Source organism: Cottoperca gobio, chromosome 21 (assembly GCF_900634415.1).
Source record: "Cottoperca gobio chromosome 21, fCotGob3.1, whole genome shotgun sequence".
NCBI lineage: Eukaryota > Metazoa > Chordata > Actinopteri > Perciformes > Bovichtidae > Cottoperca > Cottoperca gobio.
The window spans coordinates 5064041-5090323 of NC_041375.1; the positions used below are offsets into that span (position 1 = coordinate 5064041).

A 26283-nucleotide genomic window follows, 5' to 3' on the forward strand; every position below is an offset into this window, starting at 1 on the left:
ATCTTCACTAATAATAAAAACTTCTCAAAATAAGAATTTCAATTAATCAACTTCTGAGATATAGGCCAACTTTTTAAATTTTTTATTAGTAAAAAATCAAGGCCGCCGCAAAGCTTTGCTAACAGATGTGGAGTCCCGACCCCAGGCTGGGAAGCAGTGCTTTGAGGTAGCAGGATGAAGGTTTCCAGGTGGCAACTTGTTTCCTTCCAGCATCTTCATCTAGTCCGAGTCGCTGCTGCAGGAGCTGCTTGAGGACTACATCAGGGAACAACATTGTCATTTCATTCAGTGATGACGTGCCAGTTAATTAATTAAGTTATGAATTCATCATTGAATAATATAATCAATAACACTGTAACAAAATGAAAGAAGTTATGACTGATGAATGACTTCAGCTTTGTTGGTGTGTCTCTGAATGATGAAAATATTTCTGGATTATGAATTCATTAAAAACACGATTATTTGAGAAAACATTTCATTTTTAGACTTCCTTTAAACTTTCTATTTAGGAACTGCTGCTGCTTTTCTATTTGTGTTTTTGGTTTGGGCAACCCTTAAACCTAGAACCTGAATCCAAAGCAAACAGCTGAAGAGAGCTGTAAAGAGATACTTCTCTGTGGGTTCCTCACTATAAGTGATCGTTACAGGTAGCACTTTCATTGTTTTTCTCACAAACATTGATTGTAGCCACTTCTTGGTGATCTCTCATTATGCTTAACCAAGTGGTGCCTAAACATCTTATAGACAAATAGACATTGTGAGCCAAAGTAAACCTCAGGTGACAGGTGTTTCTACTACTTTGTCCCATGCAGTTGAATCAACACCTCCCTCAAACAGATTCACATTATGAAGGTAGGATTTATTGCAGGATTAATGTTGTATTAGAGTGCTCAGTGCTGGCATGTCACACATATTAAACTGGGAACTGAGTTAATTGTCTAAATTAAGAATCTTTGAGATTGTGATTTGTTAATTTCTTATTATTTAACTAACATTTTGATTAATTGCACCTGCAACTGTTATTGGCTACTTATTGGTACAATAGAAGAGACTCCATGATTTGCACTTTGCATTGATCAATAAATAATCTGGAGCTTACCCCGTGGGACTTCTTTCCTTTCTTGTGGCATTGGCAATGCATGTGACCATGCTTGTGTTTGTGGCCATGCCCATGCCCGTGCCCGTGCCCAGGCCCATGCCCATGCCCGTGCTCATGATGCCCGTGCCCGTGCCCATGCTCATGATGCCCGTGCCCGTGCCCATGCTCATGATGCCCGTGCCCATGCTCATGATGCCCGTGCCCGTGCCCATGCTCATGATGCCCGTGTCCGTGCCCATGCTCGTGATGCCCGTGACCATGACCGCGACCACGACCACGACCTCGACCTCGACCTCGACCAGGACAATAGTCATGACTATGATCATGCCCATGACCAGGACCATAGCCAGGTCCACACCCTCCACAAGGTGGAGCTCCAGGATAGTACACAGGTGGCCCACAGGGCTGAGGAGGGAAGGGTTGGGGCGGGGTGATGCCTGGTGGACATTGAGGAGGGAAGGGTTGGGACGGGGTGATGCCTGGTGGACATTGAGGAGGGTATCCTCCTGGCATTGGCTGAGGGGGAAAGCCTGAGGGATATTGGCTTCCTGGTTAAACAAAAAGGGATGGATCATTTTCTCATTCAGTTATGTACACTTAGTGTCAATCCAATAAAAAGTTTGAAATACATGACAGGGATGAGAAAGACAGTTATAACAAGAGAGTTATTTACCTGTGTTATTCCAGTACATCTTGAAATTCCAGATCCAAACCCTGAAACTGCTATAATGTGTAGAAACAAAGCACCTGCAGTCCACAGGGGAAACGACAGTGTGCTTTATAAAATGTTACAACAGGCAGCGTAAGTCAGAAGTCCTGCATTATGCAGTTAGTTAATATCATAAGCAATGTCTCACATCACTGTATAAAGACTAAGCTACCTGTCACAAGGGTATGTCTTCATGATAAAGATCACAAAATAATGCTATACAGTCAACAAAGGAAATACACACACATATTTTATGGTAAATGTCCTTAGATTGCTACGAGTGAACTTACCGTGTGCTGGAGCGCAGATCCACAGTGACAGCAGTCAGCTGACTCTGCCTTTATATCAAGCCACACCTCACCTAGACACAAACCAATAGCCATCATCAGGGGCAGAGCCTGAACTCCCACCAAAATGTTTTGTGAGGTGTGCAAAGATACACTTAAAATATTGTTAAATATCCTCCTGAGACCCTGCAATTCATTTGTGTCCTCTGTGGGGGACATGAAACTGAGGCCTTTATTTCAAACACCATGCATGCAGTCCTAATGTCCTGAGGCACTGTGAAACACACATGGGGGTGTGGCCAACACAGGACGTCTTTTTAAATAGTTGGAATTGCAGCAAACAATGTTCTATGGCAGTTGTTTTTTTATTTATGAGAGTCAATATTATATTAAGATTTTAGAAGTGCATGTTATTTTAAGCATTACAAAAAACACATTTCAACCCATGTTCCTTTGCGGGGTACAGTCGGACTTGCTTCTTCCACTTTTCCATACTTCAGGAAACACTGAGTCAGAATTACTGAGGGACCAAATGATGATGAAATCATTTATTATTTTACCGCCACATTACCAAATCAGGTCTTGAAATGTACTTTTTGTTTAAAAGATTGACCCAATGTCCACTACAAGGGACACGTTGTAAAACTGAATAAATAACAATAAAACAATATGAGATATGTTTCTTATATCCCAATTTATTATATTATGCAGCAAAAGAAAATCTAAATATTAAAACCCTTTTTCTTACCTATGTTTTAGTATCAACATGGCACCAGATAAGCAACAATTGCAATAATCTGTGTGTTAAGAGACAAAAACTGAAATGTCCCAGCAGTCAGAAGAGAGAGCAACTGAAGCTCTGATTGCACTTTAAACTTTATTGATACAGATCCATACAGTCAGTGAAAACTGGTATTTTCTAAGGCTTGCAGGTTGTAACTCGTCTGGTTTCTTTCCCCATCCAGGAACCTTCATCTAGTCAGAGTCACTGCTGCTGGAGGAGCTGCTGCTGGAGGAGCTGCTGCTGCAGGAGCTGCTGGAGGACTACAGCCGGAACCAACATACAGGAAAAAACAAACAAAACAATTCAGTCAGTGATAATGAGTTTGTAAATTATTTTTCAGTTGCGGAGCAGAGAAGAGAGTCAGTGTGTCCCAAGGGTTACAGGTTCACTGGGGCAGACAGAATAACTCAGCAGGGAGGAGTCCCTCTCCAGATGTCCTTCAACATGGAACTAAATCCCCATCTGCTCCACTGACCAACAGTCCAGACTGTGGTGACAAGCGGCAGCTGTGAATGTGTGTGAATGGTGTTCTGGCACAATTACATTTGTACTCACTGTTATTAAATAAAAAAATAGTTTTCTCTCCTGTGTTTATGACACAGGTGAAAGCAGGTTTTGCCAGGATAATCTTTCTAAGTTCCTTCATTTCTTCTTCCGTCTGTGAAACAGGTGGAGACACTTTCTTTTTTGCGAAAGTGATTTTTCTAAGGTACCTTTTTTCCACAGGTGATTTTCTTTGAAGTGAAGTTATAGCTGTTGTAATATTCATTCAGTTCATGTTTAATGACCAGGTTAATTATTTCTCAATGCACTCTACCTTCTGTAGAAGGTACATATATTGTGTATTAGTAAGTTATGTGACATCAGTTTGTAATGGATAAAAGAAACTATTTAGATCAGAGTTAGAACATGAATCATCTGATTTCTCTCACTTGCCTCTCAGGGTACACTTTCCTACCACTGCATAAATAACCTTAAAGAAACGATTTATTGACAAGTTTGCTTTTCCCTATAAAGTGACCTATAAACAGTTGATACAAATTAGAAACTATATGACAAAAATACAGACCGGGATCATATTAAAAGAGAACCAACCACTATATAAACCCCTTTAATACATCTGTTTGAACACCCTGCATCAACAAGAAACACATCTAGTATTTACAAAAACACTATACATATGAAAGGACAATGAGAACTGGAGCTGAACACAATAGTGGACGATGAGGCCTGGGGAAACATGCTCTATATGTCACAGGGGGTTGAGAGCCAGCTATGGATTTGATTGAAAGGTTAAAACAATCCTACCATTAAATGCTGTGGTGTAGTCTATTTAGTGCGAAAATACAAACAGTTTGGAAAAACGTCAAAGAAGAAGAAGACGCTGACACGTTGCTTCTTACTGGAAGTATCACCTGAACACCTGCTCACCACAGACCCGTGTTTAAACTGCACGTTTTGTTGATGGTTGCAAGAAAAGTATTTGCTATTAATTGGAGGAAGCCTAATCCTCCTACCATTGTTCAAGAGCTACAAAAGGTCAATCCTGTTACATGAATGAACAGATGAGCAGAGAGTTCCTGCTGTCATTAGGTTGGATTACACACAACTTGTATGCTTCCTGTTTGAATCTTACCCCGTGACAGTCCTTCCCCTTCTTGTGACACTTGATATGCTTGTGGCCATGCTTTGCCTTTCGCCTTCGCTTCACCCCATGGCAACCAGCTTGTCCATGTCCATGTCCCTGTCCCTGTCCGTGTCCCTGTCCGTGTCCGTGTCCGTGTCCGTGTCCGTGTCCGTGTCCGTGTCCATGTCCGTGTCCGTGTCCATGTCCATGGCCTCCTCCACGACAGTGTCCTCCTGTTATTATAGTCAGAAATCAATATTTAGTAAACGTGAAGTCTAGTATGTAATACACATTCAATGCATTTGGAAGAAAGAGGAGAGGATGAACTAAAAGCAGATGTTATTTACCTCGGTGTCCAGACATTTCCCACAGATCCTCTGTAAGCAAACAAATCTCTTTTCACACAGGAAATAAAAACACACACCTGAGATTCAAAAGTAATTGTAAATCAACTGTTTGGCGTGTTGAGGTGTGACAATTCAAAATGACACCAAAAATGACTGCCACCCTCAGCACATATATCCTTTATATATATATATATATATATATATATATATATATATAAAGGATATATATATATATATATCCTTTATATATATATATATCTATATATATATATATATATATATATATATATATATCTATATATATATATATATATATATATCTATCTATCTATCTATCTATCTATCTATCTATCTATCTATCTATCTATCTATCTATCTATCTATCTATCTATCTATCTATCTATCTATCTATCTATCTATCTATCTATCTATCTATATATATATATATATATATATATATATATATATATATATATCTATCTATCTATCTATCTATCTATCTATCTATCTATCTATCTATATATATATATATATATATATATATATATATATATATATATATATATCAGAGACACTTAAGTGTCTACAGTAGGTAGAAACACGACTATACAGTGTTGTGGCTACATGCACTATTATAAAGATTCAAACATAGTTTTTGGTATACAAACATACATGTGATCATGAAAATAAATATTCTGCATTTTAAGTGCATATATATACTGTGTATATATATATATATATATATATATATATATATATATACTGTGTATATATATATATATATATATATATATATATACTGTGTATATATATATATATATATATATATATATATATATACTGTTTATATATATATATATATATATATATATATATATATATATATATATATATATACTGTTGTGGGTGTAGGGGTGTAGGGGGCGGAGCCCCGCCCGTCGCGAAACCGAGCAGAGGAGAAACTGCGCAAAGCAAGCAGTAGACCGGGGGGGGGTCAAACTCATTCACAGAGAGGGCCAACATTAAAAACTGGGACTACGTCGAGGGCCAAACACGGTCCACATTTATTTTACAGGATAAACATAAAGTGCAAAAAGATATGGAACATATTTAAGTCAACTGCAGACGGGTTGCTGAGCAGTTCAATTTAAATTTCTGAGCTGCAAAGTCGTTAAAGTCTCTCAGTGCATCAGCAGAATGCTGTCGGGAACACAGCGGGGGAGATGTTTGTCAGTGTTTGGAAACACGTAGTGACCAAAGTTTCCTTCTGCATCAGAGTCTCCCACAGGCAGCTCGGCTTAGAAAGCTCTCACTGCATCATACATGTCCGTGATCACACGGCCCTGAAGCTGCAGGTTTAACAGTGAGATGCTTCGTTATGTCGCACAAACAGTCCAGCTCACATTGTCCCAGAGATCTGTGGTGTGTTTCCCTTTGCTTTCCAAAAACTTTCATTTCATTTACACATTTAGATTCTTCCTCAAATGTATTTCCCCGTGGTTGTGCCATGCATTGATTTAATTACCAAAACCGTCGGGCCAGTTATGACAGACATATGACATTTTCTCGCGGGCTGGATATAATTGTGGCCTTGAGTTTGACACCCGTGCAGTAAACACTGAAACGTGCTCATATATGAGATAAATAACGTAAGTGTTTAGTTTATTTAATAAAAGAGCACCTGTTCAATGAAACACTGATACCTGCTATTAGTACTCGGAGACGTGTTATATTAAAAAATGCACGCATAAAGTTGCATTCAAATTTATATGGCTCTCAAGGAAATACATAAAAAAAATATTTGGCTTTTATGGCTCTCCCAGCCAAAAAGGTTCCCGACCCCTGACTGTATATACATATATATCAGAATAAGAAATCAGAAATCCTTTATTAGTCCCACAACGGGGACATTTACATATCTATATCTATATATATATATATATATATATATATATATACACACACACACACACACACACACACACACAGATCATCAAAAGTTTTAGAGGTTAACTTACTGTGTGCTGGATAGCAGATCCTCAGTCACAGCTGTCACCTGCTGCTCCTTTTATGTGGCGCCACACTTCCTGATCCTGAAGCAGTCCATCAGGTCGGGGCAGGTTCTGGCCTCTTATCGGAGGGTAAACTGTATCAATGTGTATAATCTGTACCATCAGCCACATGTAGCTATGTGCACAATAAGAATACCAAGCGTATCATCAGCACTACGCTTTATCACAAAAGTCACATTTGATGCTCATCATTGTTGTCTGTCCCTCACAGTAGGATGGACCTCCTTACAGTCCAGATGCACTACAAACTCTTCCTCATACAACACTACCACTTAATACTTAATTTACTGTACATATGTTTTCACAGTCATTTTTCATATTCTTATTGTATATATCTCATTTGTACATCTACGTTTCTTGCACACTTTCTTTTAGTAATAGTTTGGCTAATATAAATATATTTTCAATAATTTCTCTTATTTTTCCATTTAAGTTTCTCTTTCTGTGTTTTTGTATTCACCATTATTCTGACGGTGGTGACACAGACCTGACGGTGGTGACTGAGACCTGACGGTGGTGACACAGACCTGACGGTGGTGACACAGACCTGACGGTGGTGACTGAGACCTGACGGTGGTGACACAGACCTGACGGTGGTGACACAGACCTGACGGTGGAGACTGAGACCTGACGGTGGTGACTGAGACCTGACGGTGGTGACTGAGACCTGACGGTGGTGACACAGACCTGACGGTGGTGACACAGACCTGACGGTGGTGACTGAGACCTGACGGTGGTGACACAGACCTGACGGTGGTGACACAGACCTGACGGTGGTGACACAGACCTGACGGTGGTGACTGAGACCTGACGGTGGTGACACAGACCTGACGGTGGTGACTGAGACCTGACGGTGGTGACACAGACCTGACGGTGGTGACACGAGACCTGACGGTGGTGACACAGACCTGACGGTGGTGACTGAGACCTGACGGTGGTGACACAGACCTGACGGTGGTGACACAGACCTGACGGTGGTGACACAGACCTGACGGTGGAGACTGAGACCTGACGGTGGTGACACAGACCTGACGGTGGAGACTGAGACCTGACGGTGGTGACACAGACCTGACGGTGGTGACTGAGACCTGACGGTGGTGACACGACACAGACCTGACGGTGGTGACTGAGACCTGACGGTGGTGACTGAGACCTGACGGTGGTGACACAGACCTGACGGTGGTGACACAGACCTGACGGTGGTGACTGAGACCTTACGGTGGAGACTGAGACCTGACGGTGGTGACACAGACCTGACGGTGGTGACACGACACAGACCTGACGGTGGTGACTGAGACCTGACGGTGGTGACACAGACCTGACGGTGGTGACACAGACCTGACGGTGGTGACACGACACAGACCTGACGGTGGTGACTGAGACCTGTCGGTGGAGACTGAGACCTGACGGTGGTGACACAGACCTGACGGTGGTGACACAGACCTGACGGTGGTGACACAGACCTGACGGTGGTGACTGAGACCTGACGGTGGAGACTGAGACCTGACGGTGGTGACACAGACCTGACGGTGGTGACACAGACCTGATGGTGGTGACACAGACCTGACGGTGGTGACACAGACCTGACGGTGGAGACTGAGACCTGACGGTGGTGACACAGACCTGACGGTGGTGACACAGACCTGACGGTGGTGACACAGACCTGACGGTGGTGACTGAGACCTGACGGTGGTGACACAGACCTGACGGTGGAGACTGAGACCTGACGGTGGTGACACAGACCTGACGGTGGTGACACAGACCTGACGGTGGTGACAGTGGCCTCATTACAACAAACTATTTGTTATGTACAAGTTATCCTTCTGTAAATATTAACAATGGCGAACGGCAAGATAAAAACTACAACTGCAATGTTTTAAATATGAATAAGACAGAAAACCTGACGGTGTTGACAAAAATGTCGTCAAATGTTGTATACAGGAGCCATCTTGTTTTCTCTCTGTTGCTAGCTGCCTCTAGCCTTTACTTAAAATGCATACATTTATATCATAATATAAAATAATGATTTCTTTACAAAAGAAACGGTGTTGACACATCATAGTTGTGACAGTAGCAACATCAATAAATATGTAAAGATTCTTGAAAAAATAGCAAACTCACAGGAGTCTGAATGCTCTTAGCATTCAGCATTTAGCGTAGCATTTATCAGATGTGGAGGGTGGACAGCGAGTCCTCAGGAGAACAGTTCATCATGTGGTCGCCTGATTTTATTGCTTTCTTTATAAATATTTGACGGTGTTGACAAAAACCTTGGACACATTTTGAGCAACCATAAAATAAAGTGACTCTGACAAATCTTGAGCTACTTTTCATCTACGCCGGCATGTTTCTGCCACACGGAACTGTGTGACAGGGCCGTGTGTCTGGCGTGTTTGGTGTAACGTCTGCGTCCTTCAAACGATCACAACATACCCTTCATTTATATCAACGTATTGCCGATATTTCGTATGCGCCGGCATACGTTTCTGTCATACGGATATGTGACAGGGCCTTAAGGCATCACAATTGATGAAAGCCTTCTTTCAAATCTCATATTGATCATCTTTTAAAGAAATTGAAATACAAATGTTGCTTCTTTTTTTAGGAACAAATCCTGTTTTTCCTTTAATGACAGGAAACAGCTCGTTGCTGCCACTTTGTGGAAATGGAGGATTTTGAATCCTCTTTTAATCGTCACACATGAACACATCATCGCACACACAGTGACATTTTGACTCTACATTTAACCCATGCTAGTGAGAGCAGTGGGAAGCTACTATACAGCCACAGGGGAGCAGTGCGGGGGGCCGGTGGCTTGCTCAAGGGAACCTCGGCAGTGCCCAGGAGGTGAACTAGTACCACTCCACACTCAACCAGCGACCCTCCAGTTCCAAAGCCAAGTCCCTATGGACTGAGCTACTGTGGCCCTTGCCTCGCCACTATGGGGATGTTTTGTACATGAACGCTTCATGTACAGCCCCAGTTAGTGTCACAAACACACAGACAGTTCACATGAACTATAGGCCAACGCCACACGTGAAGGTTAGAAGATAGCAGTGTTAGTTTGTGGAGTTTGGTCAACATTATAGATATTGTTTTCCTGCTGTAAGTAAGGAGTTGGCTTTTCTTTTGTTTCTTTTTTTAAATATATATAACTGTTGACTGTAAATGTAGATTGAATGGAGCCAGTAGTACAGGTGAAATGCTGCCCGCTATTTCTTTGGAGCAGGATTTTTACATTACATTAAATGTGTGTACAGAATAGAACATAATGAAATATCAGTATGGACAATCCAAATTATTGTAATGTAATGTAAACTGAAGAATGTCCTCCTTCTCCAACATGCACACATGGGATAGAAAAAAGTCCCACCTTCACTGAGGAGGCAAACATTAGGAAATAACCTGATTTACATTGTGCAATCAGAATTTCTATTCAGAAGAGGACATCAAATCAGCTTTTTCATCAGCATCTGGTCACGCTTTAGACCCTGAACAAATGGCAGAAAGTACCAGCTTAACCAGTTACAGTCTTGCTTTGTCAACAGGATCTAATCTCTGCAGTGATCCACTGTGTGCTTCGGCTGTCACTGCACCTCAACTACACAAAGAAACACACTCCCATGCTATTTGATGACTGTTAACATTCACACACGTACATCTCAAAACATTCCTCATGACTACGCCTTTGATTCCACTTTAAATACGGTTTGCAATTAACAGCAAAAGTGGTTAAAGGACAAAATGCTGGAGCTTAGGTAATTCATTTGTTCATAACAGAAGAAATCAGGGTTTAATCGAATGTCAGAATACAGTATACAGGAGAAACTGTGACATGCCATAAGAGCTTACAGTGTGACCGATCATTATGACAAACTATGGAGCTTGTATATTCTGCCGACGCAGAGGTAACAACATGTACACACTCCTGCACCTCAAAGTTAAAGAAGTACACTGAAAGAATCCGTTCTGCTTCCTTCCCTCTAGCAGCTGTACAAGCAATACTCAAGCTAACAGTACAACTACTACAGAGGGAGGAGATGCAAGGTGTGTCTGCTCCGTCAACTCCCTCACTCTGAATAAAGGTTAAAACATCATCCATGTACTGGCTGTTTCAAAGAGTCAACATGTTTACCCTGTGAGGCCTCCACAACAGTTAGTCTCATCAATCCAATTAAAGATCCTGACAGATCATCAACACGTGTTGTGAGGAATTATTTTTCTAAATTGAAGAATTGCTCAAATTTCCAGTGTGCGCTCTGTGTGTGCTCTGTGTGTGTGCTCTGTGTGTGCTCTGTGTGTGTGCTCTGTGTGTGCTCTGTGTGTGCGCTCTGTGTGCGCTCTGTGTGTGCGCTCTGTGTGCTGTGTGTGTGCTGTGTGTGCTTTGTGTGTGCGCTCTGTGTGCGCTCTGTGTGTGTGCTCTGTGTGTGTGCTGTGTGTGCGCTCTGTGTGTGCTTTGTGTGTGCTTTGTGTGTGCGCTCTGTGTGTGCTCTGTGTGTGCGCTCTGTGTGTGCTCTGTGTGCGCTCTGTGTGTGTGCTCTGTGTGTGCGCTCTGTGTGTGTGCTCTGTGTGTGCGCTCTGTGTGTGCTTTGTGTGTGCTTTGTGTGTGCTCTGTGTGTGCGCTCTGTGTGTGTGCTCTGTGTGCGCTCTGTGTGTGCTCTGTGTGCGCTCTGTGTGTGTGCTCTGTGTGTGCGCTCTGTGTGTGTGCTCTGTGTGTGCGCTCTGTGTGTGCTCTGTATATAAGGGATATAAGGCAACATATGAATTTATAAATCAGAGCACATTAACTGGTGTCTTGGTAGCAGCAGGTTATCACAACATGTTTTGAGGGAGTAGCTCTGGTGGAAGAGACGTGCTGGAATGTCAACACAGAAAAGAATTCAAAGAATGAAATGTTACTTCATCTGATGGACTCAACTCCGAAATCACAGCTGAAGTGTTCAAAAGTCCATAAAGGGAAGACATTCTGCATATTATGTAGGCTGACAGAACAATATACACTTTCACTCATTGTCTAAACTTTGTGGCTGTTGTTGTATTTTGCTTAAGTTGAAGACATTCAGTTTATCGAGGCACATAGTCTGATGAGTCTTTTAAAAGTCTTCACAGCTTGACCTTCCCAGCCAATGGACTGCCGGGGTAAAGTGTTGAGAAGCGGCCAAGGGTCCAGACCGTGAAGACGTTTCTGTAGGAGGTGTAGCTGATAGCACAGCTCTTGTTAAACACACCTGCAATGTTCTCCTGATGAGGGGAAGCACAGAACATCACATATCAAAGCTCACATTATATTTCATACTGTCATTGGATTCATTTGCCATTAGTTGGAATAATGGCAGCGCAAGCACAACTAGTGTGTAAGAAGTGAAATGAATAAGATATATGGGACTCAGAGACTCACCTGTGGCCAGTCTCCATTGGGCAGCTGGTTGTCAATCAGCAGCTGCACTCCTCTCTCGATGGCCCGCCTGTCAGGATGCCTGGTTATGCACACAAGAGATTTGAGTGAATTACTTTTGTTTGGATTCAGTTAAACTAAGTTATGTTTTTTAACCAAAAATCCAGTTGCATTGTGATCATGCGTAAACACCAAGGCTTTGAGTTGGGTCCTGCTTTACCTGACAGCCATGAGGCCTAACAAAGCCCAGCAGGTGTTGTGGATCTGAGCGCTGCTGCTCTGGACGTAGCGGCGCTGCTCACAAGACTCAAAGTCCTCCCCCCAGCCTCCATCTGGCATCTGGTGGTCCAGCAGAAACTGACAAGCTTTCTGCACCTCCACGCACACATCCCTGGTGACAGAGCGCAGCAGTGTGTCTGAGTTCATGGATGTCATAATGTGTGGCTTGGCAAGTTAAGGAGCTCACTGTTGTAAAGATTCAGTGATTAGTGTTTGGAAGTCTTACTCATCCTTGTAGACGTGACCCATACAAGCAAAGGCTTCGAGGCCAAACCATATTCCATACGTGAAGCACACTCCCCAGGACCTGAGCAGGAGCACAAAAGGATTTCAGTTTTTTTATTAAACATGACCCGTCCATCAGGTAGGCTATCGGGTAGTAAAACAGCAAGTGTAGTCTCACCCTTCCCACGATCCATCAGGCCTCTGCACCGTCCTGCAGTACTCCAGTCCTTCTCTGAGAGTGGACCTGGACAAGAAATCAATGAACACATTAACGGAGAACTTTCACTTCTTCCCTCCAGAGTTTCAAAGATTTCTCCCAAACTTCAACAAGAAGTGAGAACATTGAGTTAAGAATTTCTTTGTGTGTCAGCGTTTCTCTTTCTCTTTTTTGTGGATCTCTCGGCCTTAATTACTTTTTCAACAATTTCAGACTTAAATTATGAAACGAAAACTTGATAGCAAGAAATATGATGTGATTTGAATACATTTTAGTTTGAAATGAGGATTGTGTCATTCATTCCATCAGATTAGGAGAGTCGTGATATAACGGTATAGCATGTTAATAATACACATATGATAATATCATATAATCCAGCGCTAAATGTACAGTTATAGTTACAGACTATTTTATTTCCTTTACATTTCTATTGATATTGCGATAATATCTTATTGTGTATTCTTTGGCAAGTATAGTGAAGTCTGATATTGTGACGGCCATACGTCTGATTCAGGCGTTTCTGCGGCAGTAATTACAGCGTATGTATGTGTGTAGTATACCTTATCTCGTCAGCACGGTGTTCAGGGTAGACCTTCTGGAAGTGCCTCAGAGCCTGCATTACTGCTGAGGTACATTCCACATAGGTATAATCTATCATGATGTCACCTGTGTGAGTGTGTGTGTGAGAAAGAGCAAACAGTGTTACTAAGAAACATCACATTTCACAACACACACTGCATCCTCTTTTTAAAAAGGGAAACATGACAATGCTTTGCCCTGAGGTAAAGAAAAGGTCATAATATTGCAACACATCCAGAGTGTAATGGAAAAGGTTTTCCAGCCTTTGAATGTTGCAAGGTAACAGAATGTCAGGTTCATATTTGGCTCTTTGTTGAGTTCCACCCTGCACCAACTTGCATTGTGTTGGTATTATGACGTGAAGAAGAAATCCCCTTTTACGTCGTTCCTTTTTGTTAATAGTTAACAATGGACTTATAATTATATAAATCTTCTATCTCCACGATTTAATAATAACATACAGTAGATTGAAAGTGTTTTAAGACTGAGCATGTGTGGCAGTGAAGTGCATTTCATGGGTACTGACAGTACGGTGTTGGCAACAGACCTACCAAACACCTCGGAGGGGTTGAGCAGCTCCAGCAGTTTCCCTCCTCTCTTAGTTTCATATGTGGCGAATCCACCGTCACAGTTTTTCATGCTCAGCAGCTACAAGGAGAAGATAGACACACGGTGAAGGAGCTGTGATACTAACAGACTGTAGTGGAAACATTTATATATCCTTCTTACCTGTAATTGTATTTAAACATTACAGTATATTTGCCATATTCCTGCCTGGAAGACTCTTGTAATGCAATTACATACACCCCTTAAGTGGACCATACCAGTTCTTAACGTTGATGTTACTTGAACGTCTGTCTGGCTGCCTCCCTCCCATTATTGCTGTGTCTCGTGTCCCCACTATGCTCGCATGTAGTATTGCAAGCCAATGGAGACGTTGTAGGTTAATGTAAGCACTTAACTTTCTTAACATCAGAGTTTCTGTTACTTTCAAGATTGCAACATTAGCCTTGTTAATCTAAGTTTGTCAGTTGTTTTCTTACCTTGAAAATAGTGTTGGAGAAAGAATAAATCCATTTTCTACAGGATCTTTTCCATAGACTTATTGGGTGGTCTATGCCTTAGTCCCAGTGCTAGAGGCTGTATGGTAGTAACATGTCTGCATACCTCTTTGGCATGGTGATGGTGTCTTTTGTTCTGCATTGTGTGGGTCTGTGTTTGAGCGGACATGATGGTCTGACTTGCTAGTAGTCTTGCTCTAGACTGCTTTGTGGGTGACCCCTGACTACAAATATGTTGTGTGGTGCATGCCCCATGAGCAAGTGTAATGTATTTGATGAATCATTCTCTACAGAATGCAAATATTAGGTTAAACAAGCAACATACTTAGGACTTAGGACAATACTTAGGACAACATAGGATTGTGAGACTTGCGTTGACTGAACCATGCACCAGAGCTGTACTGGGTTCCCTCTATGCCCGGGGGGAAAGTTGACAGCCCTGATTGTCATTGTATAACTCGCACTCTGCATAGCTTCACATACGTATATTGGCAGATATGACAGTGGTATCCAGTCAAGAGTCAAGTCAAGGGAAGAAAGTGCATATGCATATTTAGCAGTGTTACAAAAATATAACTTATTTTCATACAAGCTGAATTTGAGAAAGACGACAATGGTGGTATATTTCTGTGCTTACTTACCAAAAAAGACTTCATGAAAAGGTAAATTAGTATTCCAGTCATTTGTTCACTGCAGACTCACCACATTGACAGCATCATACAGGCGCTCTGAGGTGACAGGCTGGCCGATGGAGGGACAGAGCTCCTGCAGCAGCATCACTGACTTCAGGCCCTCCGCTGTGCAGTCAGCCACGATCCAGCCACAGTCGCGGGTGCTGAAGGGGAAGCCTCCCTGACAAAGAAGAACGCAGGGATAAAAAGAGCATGCACATACATGAGTCTTTTATTTCACATTCTTTTGAAAGTGTTAAAAAGCGGTTCTTGTGTGATATTAGTTTTACCTTGTTCATCTGTCTGTAGTACTTCTGGTACTCAGGAGGATTCTCAGGTATCTGTTAGAATGGAAATCACTTTTATGAAAGTTTGACATTGAGCACACCTGTTCTTTTTAATAATCCAGTATAATATTAAGATATGTGATTTATTCCTGCTGGATAATGAAAAGCTTGTAACTGAGATGTTGGTGGTACCTGTGTGATGGTGAGAAACTGATGGGCATCTCGGAGGCACTCTGCTAGTCTGCAGTTATCTTGGGCTCCAGCCTGAAAGTCCCCAACAAACAATTCCTTGTAATCAGCTACTGCTATAATATACTTTCAACAAGGATTCTATGCCAAGTTGAAAATGTATCTAGTGACATTTCTATTTTAGTAATATAAGATTTGAGAGCAGTTTGTTTCTGGCTCAGAACTTGCCTGGTCCGCAGCCTATCTAAAGGGACAACAATGGTCTATGGAAGTTGACATGATATGTGGGATCCCACTGGGGTCAGTACTGGGCCCATTGCTGTTCAGGCAAATGGTAAATGTTGCCCTTAGGCCACATGATCCAGAAACACATTTTATGTTATCTTATATTGCTCTGATGTCACACAGTTATACTTATACTTGTCCCCTGAAACAGAAAAACCAACAAGTAAAACCAACAATTGACAGTTTGATAGTCACAAGAGGTGACCTCTAAAGGTCACTCCTCCAAGGTGTGTTACCTCAAGAAAAGCTTGTACAGCAAAACAAGTATCCCAGAGTTGAGATCCATTGGTCCCCTGCACACAACAAAAAAGGAAAAAGTGCTCAAACACTCAGATTAAGAATGTAACCAGAAGTAGATTTTGTTTTAAGGTTGTTTTAAGTATAGCCATCTGTTTTCCGCCACTTATCTCCACTATAACCGACTCCTTTCCTTGGAAAGAAAGCAGTATTTCTACTCAGAGTTCCTTCAGGATCTCTGAGTTGCTCAACCTTTCCTACACTTGAGACTTTAGGGTGAAATACATCTATGATTTAACTTTGCTCCAAAACAACTACACCTGTACAACTGTTTACTGTCACATTGAATATGTAAAAGGAGCAGAAAGCTCATTCTCACCTGCATTTTCATGCCGTCTAATCCCAACCTGGTACACAGAGAACTTACTGTTAGTTTATCTGTTGTGTACTTTCTTGAACATCTTTGGTTACGGATCAAACAGTTTCCAATATTACGCATTATATAAATGGGAATATAAAACCTTATTCTGATCAGTGATTTGTTAGTACATCACTTGTTAGAGATCGGCACACTGACCAGAGGTAGTCTGGGATCCTGGACACATGCTCCTGAAAGACCGGAGAGGAGGGTCCATCCACATACCAGCGAACCAGCATGTTGATGGTCTTAGAGATCTGAGGAGAAAGGACAACACGTCATGTTCACACCCTCTATTTCTTTTACAGTGTTTTACAGTGATTTGAAAATCTTTGGAAATAAGTTGTAGTGTTTTTCCCCCTGTGTAAGGCATACACATATCCAATACTCTATTCAATATGCATCTGTGTTCTCTATATCCGTGTATACACTACCGGTCCAATGCTGATACATTTCGTGAAGCGGTCGTCAGCCTGGATGTGATCATATAGTTCTCTGACAGCCTTTCCTCTCAGTGTGGTGCTGTGGTGGGCTTCGTACACATTCAACACCACTGCAGGGCAACAAGAACAGAGTCACAAGGTTAAGGGAGTGATTTACAGGGAAACTTTTAGGGAAATTCCAATGATTTTATCATTTTATCATCCTGATGCCAGGGATATGCCAAATGTTCTTTTCCATGTATTCTGTCTCACTTGAGTGCATTGCTAAGCTCTGAAGCTCTGACAGGCAAGTAACACATTTTCTGAGTCTGATCTAAATTGTTATTTTATTGTTTATGACTTAAATGACCAGTATGTAGTATTCAAGGGGATCTTTAGGGCAGAAATATGATATAATATTAATTATTATGTTTTTGTTTCGTTAGCTTAGAATGAACCCTTCATATCTACACAGGGATGTGTAGCCATGTTGAACCGCCATGTTCCGACAGTAGCCCAGGGTGGACAAATCAAAACCTTTCAACATTTACATTATCTTAAGGCAGGGGTGTCAAACATGCGGCCCGCGGACCAAAACCGGCCCACCAGAGGGTCCAATCTGGCCCGCGGGATGACTTTACAAAGTGTAAAATGTTGTTGTTTTGATCATAAAGTAAAATACTATATTGTTCAGTTCCAGACTCCTGTGACTAAACACTGTGAGTTGTGAGTTGTAATGCACATGTGTATGGTTTTTTTCCTTAAGAAATTTCAGGTTGTTCATAATATTTTGTAAAAAGATAGTCCATTAAATTTGAACATTTTCAGAATGTACTTGTGCTTTTTTGCACTAAAACAAAAGGAAACATGTGCAGTTGTTGTTATTTTTATTTATTATGCTGTGATCTTACTGGTCCGGCCCACTTGAGATCAAATTGGGCTGTTTGTGGCCCCTGAACTAAAAGGGAGGGGTGAGCTAAGGAGAGGTATTCAGTTGGTAGTCATCTGAAACCTCACCGCTAAATGTCACTAAATCCTACACATTGGACTTTTAAGAAAAAGTGAAAAAACAGATGCATAACGCATTCCTAGCGTATTTCTTCGCCGTATGGCGGAAACGTATGCCGGTGTATACAGAATATCGGCAGTACGCTGGTGTATGTTGTTGAACGCTGAGGCCGTGAAAAGTTTTTTGAGCATGTTCAAAACAAGTTCAAGTGTTACAGGGCCTTTAAATGTTTTTTATCTGTGGAACAGCTGAGAAAACAGGTTTTGCCGGGATCATTGTTACTGTTATAGATCAAGTTACTTTTCGGAAGAAATATTTTTTACCAAGTGAAAATTGTGTTTGTTGTTGTTATTCTCATTTTGTCTCCAATAGGCTGACATGTAACACTACCCCATGTTCTAAGCAGGAAATAAAAGTATTCATGTTTTTGTAACATTAATGTTACATAACTTGCTGACACACACAACTCTCGTGCCTCTCGTGGCTTCTATACTAATCTGTGCAAAACCTTTGTGTGTCATCACCTCTACCAGAAGTGTTGAATCCCAGTTAGAATCTGTTGTTGTAATTAAATACACCATTTCTTCTGAATGGTCATTATGTGCACCTGATGGTTTGTCATCATGGCACCCAGGGTGCAGAGCACACTTACTGTAGGCGACAGTGAGCAGTGTGCTGTGAGGTGTGTACATGTCACATGCTGCAACATTGTTCCTCTGAGCAGGCCAGTTAATGGTGGCGTAGTCCTGCACATAAAGCTCCTAGAAAACAAAGAGCAAGACAACATTTGGTTAAACATGCATGTGTACATGTACGCTTTATGTTTATCTTATATCTAAAGATGAAGTGGTTCATATCTCATTTCAGATCAAGACAAAAGAAAAGAAGCTGCATGGGGCTGCTGCTCCCTCTGCAGTTTAGAGGTGGATACTCCTCCACTGATACAGACCAGGTTGTTTTTATTTGTCATTCGTCTGTGATGTTGATAATGATACATTCAAGTGTTTCTTCTGTGAGAAAGTTATTTTTAACCTTTTTTTGCCAAAAATACCTTTTGAAAACCCCAAGATTGCCCACCCGTAAGCTATTAATACATAGAGGCAGCACGTTTCTCCGGTACAAAACAACTTTAAAAGAATTCTTATGACTGAAGAAAGCCTTATCACATCTCTAGAGACCTGCCTCCATCGGGGCTGATAAAGCTACTGCACTGGCCGGGCGGCGCGCAGGACTGTGTTTACGTCAATGATGGTGTTCAAATGTCAAAGTCTAAGGTTAAGATATTATATTACATTCTTCCTGATGCAAATTCTAAATAATGCACGACATACACGTTTTGTTATGTTTTTCTTGTTTAGCATTAATAGCACTGAAACAAATAGTAGATCAATAAATTACTGAATAACTTCATCAACAGGAAATTAAATGGCAAAAATGTTGATAATTGATCAAACATTTAAGTCATTTATAGAGCAAAATTGCCAAACATTTGCTGGTTCCAGCTTTTCAAGAGTGGCAGTTTGCTGCTTTTCATTGTAGATCAAACATCTTTGGGCATTGCGCTACTTATTGGACAAAAAGAAGAAAGAAAGAAATCTCACCTCATAAGATTATTTAGCTTTGGGAGATAAACACACAACAACATACACCCAAGAATGAAAAGCACACTAACAAAGCCTCTCCTCTAACAGTGTGAATATCCTGAGTTCATCCTTGTGGGATGAGATGGATTCGGCACCTGTCTGAGGCTGAGGACCAGGGAGTCTTCCTCTGCAGCCAGTCTGACAGCGTAACAGTAGCTCATGGGGAGGTAGACCTGGCGACAGTGACACCACAGGGTAGAGGGATGGGCAGGCATCCACGAGGGGAACAGCCTGCAATAGACATAAAAATGTTTGAGAATGAATCAGAAAATTCTCAGTTTAAATCAAACTTTACTATTCTGACACTATGTCCGGTCTTTGCCATGACAACATTCTCTGTTGCACAAAGAAGTGAAGTTGCAAGAAAGACAAAGAAGAACTGGACAGTCAGCATGAGCTGAGAAGGTGGATAGTGTGCACATCCAAACCCAGTAGGATACAAGGACAGGACAGAACCAGCAAGCAAAGGAGACGGAGAGAGCAAACTAAAAGTGCACTGATGCCATATTTCACCAGGGACACTAAAAGCTGGCTGTATATACGGAAACAAAATGATAGCACCACCTACATTAGTAGATGTAGGAGATTCAAACCCATTATCTTCAAACTATTTACTATGCACATAGAAACCACATATGTCCTTATAGAGTTGTAGCCTTTACAGGACAAATCTGCTACATTTTTTAAAATCCAAACAGGGATCAAAGGACGTGACATTATGACATCATGACATTATGACATCATGACATTGTGACATCATGACATCATGACATCATGACATTATGACATCATGACATCATGACATCATGACATTATGACATCATGACATTATGACATTGTGACATCGTGACATTGTGACATCATGACATTGTGACATCATGACATTGTGACATCATGACATTGTGACATCATGACATCATGACATTGTGACATCATGACATCGTGACATCATGACATTATGACATCATGACATTATGACATCATGACATCATGAGTGAAATAAATTGATCAGTGATCTGGAGAAAACACGTAGAATATATAGAACAGTGTCACCCCGTGGTTTCAAAGAGGAAATCCTTTCTCATAAAAACAAAAATGTCATTTTCTTTTCCCTTTTTCTGATGCTATGTCTCCCCCTGCTGCCAAAACAATCTTAGCTTGTCTTTTCAAGAGTATTCTACATTATACACACGTTTTTCATTTAAAACAATGTGTATTGGAACTTGTAAATATGTCAAAATATCACTTAACAGCTACAGCCCTTCATTTAGGACAGGGGTGTCAAACATGCGGCCTGGGGGCCAAAACCGGCCAGCCAGACGGTCCAATCTGGCCCGCGGGATGACTTTGCAAAGTGTTAATTGTTTTGATCATAAAGTAAATTACTGTTCCAGATACCTGTGACGAAATGTTGTGTGCCTTTGTATCTACACTGTGATCTGTAAGTTGTAATGCACATGTGTAAATGATAAACTGAGGCTTAATATTGTTGAAATTGCACCTTCTTTTCTTAAGAAATGTGTAAAAAGATCAAATTTGAACATTTTCAGAATGTACTTGTACTTTTTTGCACTAAAACGAAGGGAAACATTTGGAGTTGTTGTTATTTCCAGGTTATTATGCTGTGATGTTACTGGTCCGGCCCACTTGAGATCAAATTGTGCTGTATGTGGCCCCTGAACTAAAATAAGTTTGACACCCCTGCTTTAGGACATTGTGTCTTTTCTATGTGCATAGTAAGTTGTTTGGGAATAATGGTTGTTGTTTTGTGTCATATCATCTATTAATATTTTCTCTGTATATATAGCCAGCTCTTTGTACACGTGGATGTTTGCATGACGAAGACCTCGCAGGTCCTAGACAGCATGAGCAGCAATAGCCACCATGGCTGGACAAACAAAGACAGAAATGTTATGGACAGAAAATGCAAGAAAAAAGATACAACTACTATTTTAATGTCACAATGACATAAGAAATTTAAAGTACAATGTAAAAGTAATGCCACTGTTGTACTGGGGCAACATAATCTCATTTACTCTAACCTCAGTCCTGAAGCTTGTTCAGTGTACCTAAAGAATGACAGCTGGGTAGAAGAGGACATTATGGGATGTTAGGACGTACCACATCTCTGGTAGCAGTGTGTTCATTCCCTCCCAACTGTAGACATTCAAAATGGCCAACCAGAATTTACCCCAGGAGGGAATCCCCACAGCGCCGCCTGTACACAAATAATAACACAGACAGCTTCAGTATGAAGCTACTACCATAAATAACTGACATGGTTAATAGTGGTCGACCATGTTTTTAATGGCTGAGGCCGAGAGCAGGGCGGCCGATATATAGGTTTTTTTTGCATTTGATAAAATACAACAATTTAATAATAATAACAAATGAAACATTGCTGAACTTAAGTGCACATTTATTTAACACTGCTATTGTCTGCATGAATGTATCAAGTTAATAAATGTCTACAGGCCATCAAAAAACTAAACATAAATCTTTTTTTAATGCGCATAACAACAGCATTCATCAGCAGACATCAGCATCTCATTGTGTCTGAGAAACAACAAACATTTGTAAACTTACATAAAGAAAAAAGAAATGAACAATGCTAGTGTTGTGGCCCTAACTGATGTTGGCTCACGTCAATAATTATCTGGCCTGATGAATTGGTCTACCGCTAGTTATTACTATAAGAATGGATTACAGCTGACATTAAGATAATAAGCCTTCACGAAACACTAATCAGTAACATATTCACCATTTAAAACTAATTTCACATTAGGAGATGTTTGGGATGGTTGTGTGTTTGTATACCTGTGAGTTATCAGCACAGATGATCAGTAATCAGTGCATCAACAACTTCATACAACAGAATACCTGACGTTACATTTCTAGGAACTATTTCAACGTATTCTTTCCCACCTTTGCTGTGCAGGTTGTTCCTCGCTCGAATCATATCTGGATCATCAGGCTCTACTCCCAGGATCCTTAATGAGATGTAACTCAACGCTGTGCCAAAGACGGTAGACTTATCTTCAATATGTCTGAAGAAAAACAAACACATCCACGATGCTCGAATAAGAAACAGTCTGAGCCCTCAGCCTTTAGACGTTTGTCCTGTAATTATTTTGTGACAGTGGGGATGAATGGGCACTTCCAGTAATTACTTCACCAGTCTTCCTGTAGCAGTTCACTAACAGGTATATGTAGATGCTTGTAACATACCATTTCAATTTTCTATAAACACTGACCCTATACTGGAATAACAATAACAAAATGATGGAAAGGTAAGGTCACCTTTACTGAGCCGAAACAAGGCAAAGCGTACGTCTACGACCTTTGCCTGTTACAGTGACCTAACAAATCATGTTACAGTAGAAGCACATTTGGGATAAGGCGTGTCACATGTGGATATAATAAGACTAAAAAAGGGGGCTGTTGACTTACAGACCCCAGCCTCCATCTGGCAGCTGCACGGAGCGCAGGTACCTCACCATCTCTTTCTTCCAGGCTTCGGCCAGAGGGATCTTAGCCATATGGCATGTGATCAGGAGACCTGAAGCACAGACATGGACATCAGTACAGTGACAGACAGACACACAAGCACATGCGCAAAAACACTGGTGTCATGAAATCATATGCTGCATTATGTTTAGTGCTATAGCTCCACCCGCAAATCTTCTTTGATCCATTTTCTAAGTCTGATTTCCGAGGATCAATTGTCAAGTGTTTGTTGTTGTAATACTCATTTTAGCCACAAGATACTGAAATGTACCACGACCCCATGTTCTTTTTTTTTTAAAAGCTATATTTTTGGGCTTTTCTTGCCTTTATGATAGTGAGAAGTGCATATTGTGAAAGGGGGAGAGAGAGAAGGGGAACGACATACAGCAAATGGTCGGATTCGAACCAGTGGCCGCTGTGGTAAGGACTCAGCCTTTATATATGGGTCGCCTGTGCTACCGGGTGAGCTATCGGGACAGCTACCGGGACGCCTACCCCATGTTCTAAACACGACTAAAAGCATTCAGACTACAGGTGTGAAATATAGCGCCATGGAGGAGGACGATTTGGCTCACCTGGGAGCAGGAAGAGAGGTCCGCCGTAGTCTCCTGCCCAGTGACCGTCCTCGGCCTGGAGGTGGCTGAAGAAGTGCATACCTTTCAGAGCTGCATCTACAGCTGTGAGGGCAGCTGGGGAGCCAGACACAAACTTACTCTGTGGAGAGGATGGGTGATTAGAAATGAACACCAGACAAGGCTCATAGACAGCTAAACCTTTCTCTTTGATCTAGTTAAGTTTTCAGACATAATAATAAGTAAGTCTAAGCAGTCTATTTGTTTCCAGCTTTAAAATGAAGAACATTTCCAGGGCTACATCTGAAATCATTCACTATTCACACACACTTTTTTCTTACTGTATACTACCATAGTTTAGTGTGTCTGTTTTATACCGTTGTTTAAACTAAAACACATAGCAATCACAAACCAAGCATTTTGTTTGCCATTTAAAAAACAAACAAGAAAAAAAGATTAAAAACCCACCGTGTCCAGGCCTAGAGAATGTGCTTCCAGCATCGTCTGCTCTCTGTCCGGGGGGTCCTGATCTTCCACATAGCGCCACGCCTGCCTGCCCTCCACATTAGTCAGCCTCCAGCGGCTCAGGTCTGTGGCTGGCTCCGTCCTGTACGGCCCCCCTCGCCTCCGCAGGTGCCTAGCAGATACAGCAAGTATTTTAATGATCGATCATCTGACTCTTCAGTATACTGCTAGATTCTTCAACCATTATATTTTGTAGTGTAAAACTCACCAAAAAGAAATGCCGGTCAAAAGTGAAACATGAATAGGTGTTATGTTTGTATATGTTCAAAACTCTCGACTTATCATATCTGATACACAATCAACGAGTGATGGAAATATAAATTGAAAGGCTTACAATAGGACAGTATTGTAAGCTGTGTCTGAGGTGTTGAATAATTTGGTTTTGAATTATACTGCATCATTGGAAGTGGGACATCCACAAACTATTTCAATAGTCAAACCTGTTGGAAGTTCATTGGTCAAACAATGTGTGTTGTTCTCGGAAATAAGCTATTAAACTTAATTTACTGATTGCAAGCATATTTATAGTGTTTATAATATACAGTATATTTATTTAGGTAAAGGTAGCGATACCACAATGTACAAAACACAACATTTAATATATATTAATTTATACATATATATATTTATACATATATATATATACATATATATATACACACATATATATATATAATATATATTATATTAATATATATATTATAATACATATATATTATATTAATATTAATATATATATATTATAATACATATATATTATATTAATATATATATATATATTATAATACATATATATATATATATATATATATATATCTATATATATATATATCTATATATACATATATATATATATATATATATTATACATATATATATATATATATATATATATATATATATATAATAATATATATATATATATATATTAATATATATATATATATATATGTATATACATATTAGATTAATATATATATGTATATACATATTAGATTAATATATATAAATTATATTTACGGATTTATTTTCATGTAAGTAGCTATAATTGTAGCTGATTGAGGTAGAGTTACTTTTAACTTTATATATATTTGGGCTGCTTCAACTATAACATGCATCATGTACTGTATAGCATAGGGTTTTTTAATGCAGAATTTGAATCTAGAAAGTAACACAAGTGGTCACCTTTTTTTAAATAACAATATTTCCCCCTGAAATTGTGTGAAGGTTGAAGCAGCATCATGAGAATGTATTATTTTCCAGTATTGCATTTAATAGAGAGTGAACTATACTACTAGCTGACAGAAGAAAACAAGCAGTTACAACTGGTTGTCCATTTTCTACACAACAGTTACAGGTTGTCCCTTAGAAAGCTCTTCCACCTGAGGTTGAGTCCAATAAATATAAATTATCCAATAAATAAAACAAAAGACTTACGTTCCCTCCGTCATATTTGTGTTTGACAGATTTAGTTGAGTCCTCCGCTGAACAGTATGAATGAATTTCCTTTCAGGTGCTCAAAAAATAAATAAAAAAATGAGACCGCCCTATCTGCTCTTTTCTTGGGAATTGTAGTGCTTTGAAAACACTATATGTTACGGTTCAGTACAGTTCACACTCCACTTCCCAGCGGACCTCGCGGCGCCGTCCGAGGAGTTCTCCACATGGAGAGACATGAGCAGAGATCCGGCTGTCCAATCATAATCCGGTTGGGCGGAGAAAAAGGCGGGTCTGCCTCGAGGTCCTCCAATCAAAGCGCTCCTTCGAAAAACACTACTCATGTGCTCACACATTGATGGAGATGATCCAATGCTTGAACCTTTAAACTACTGAATGA

At 40.6% G+C, this 26283-nt stretch overlaps 2 protein-coding genes across 2 annotated transcripts; both read right to left on the bottom strand.

Annotated features, from left to right (window-relative positions):
• Positions 1–80: 80 nt before the first annotated feature.
• LOC115026485 (GPI-anchored CFEM domain protein A-like) lies at positions 81–2191 on the bottom strand. Its single transcript, XM_029459331.1, has 3 exons — positions 2099–2191; positions 1100–1647; positions 81–255 (listed from the first exon to the last, which is right to left on the bottom strand). The coding sequence occupies exons 1-3, from the start codon at positions 2189–2191 to the stop codon at positions 216–218; spliced, it is 681 nt and encodes a 226-aa protein (XP_029315191.1). The 3' UTR covers positions 81–215.
• A 9370-nt stretch (positions 2192–11561) lies between these two features.
• On the bottom strand, positions 11562–26199 carry lss (lanosterol synthase (2,3-oxidosqualene-lanosterol cyclase)). The gene is made up of 22 exons (XM_029459445.1): positions 25884–26199; positions 24390–24558; positions 23925–24063; positions 23293–23401; positions 22768–22889; positions 21964–22060; positions 19938–20073; positions 18852–18960; positions 17203–17321; positions 16928–17025; positions 16730–16757; positions 16350–16406; positions 15832–15903; positions 15643–15693; positions 15384–15533; positions 14172–14268; positions 13602–13707; positions 13003–13068; positions 12826–12906; positions 12541–12711; positions 12324–12402; positions 11562–12166 (listed from the first exon to the last, which is right to left on the bottom strand). Exons 1-22 carry the CDS (start codon positions 25895–25897, stop codon positions 12029–12031), a joined length of 2208 nt encoding a protein of 735 aa, XP_029315305.1. The 5' UTR covers positions 25898–26199; the 3' UTR covers positions 11562–12028.
• Between the last annotated feature and the right edge of the window lie 84 nt (positions 26200–26283).

What these genes read in the sequence shown, in the direction of transcription:
- LOC115026485 (XM_029459331.1), bottom strand. Translation starts at nt 2,191, where the DNA reads ATGGCTATTGGTTTGTGTCTAGGTGAGGTGTGGCTTGATATAAAGGCA. An exon ending in GATCTGCGCTCCAGCACACG is followed by an intron (nt 1,648 to 2,098) that starts GTAAGTTCACTC and finishes TTGTTTAACCAG; the next exon opens with GAAGCCAATATCCCTCAGGC. An exon ending in AAGGAAAGAAGTCCCACGGG is followed by an intron (nt 256 to 1,099) that starts GTAAGCTCCAGA and finishes TCCCTGATGTAG; the next exon opens with TCCTCAAGCAGCTCCTGCAG.
- lss (XM_029459445.1), bottom strand. An exon ending in AGTTTCTCACCATCACACAG is followed by an intron (nt 15,694 to 15,831) that starts GTACCACCAACA and finishes CCATTCTAACAG; the next exon opens with ATACCTGAGAATCCTCCTGA. An exon ending in CCAATGGAGACTGGCCACAG is followed by an intron (nt 12,167 to 12,323) that starts GTGAGTCTCTGA and finishes TCCCCTCATCAG; the next exon opens with GAGAACATTGCAGGTGTGTT.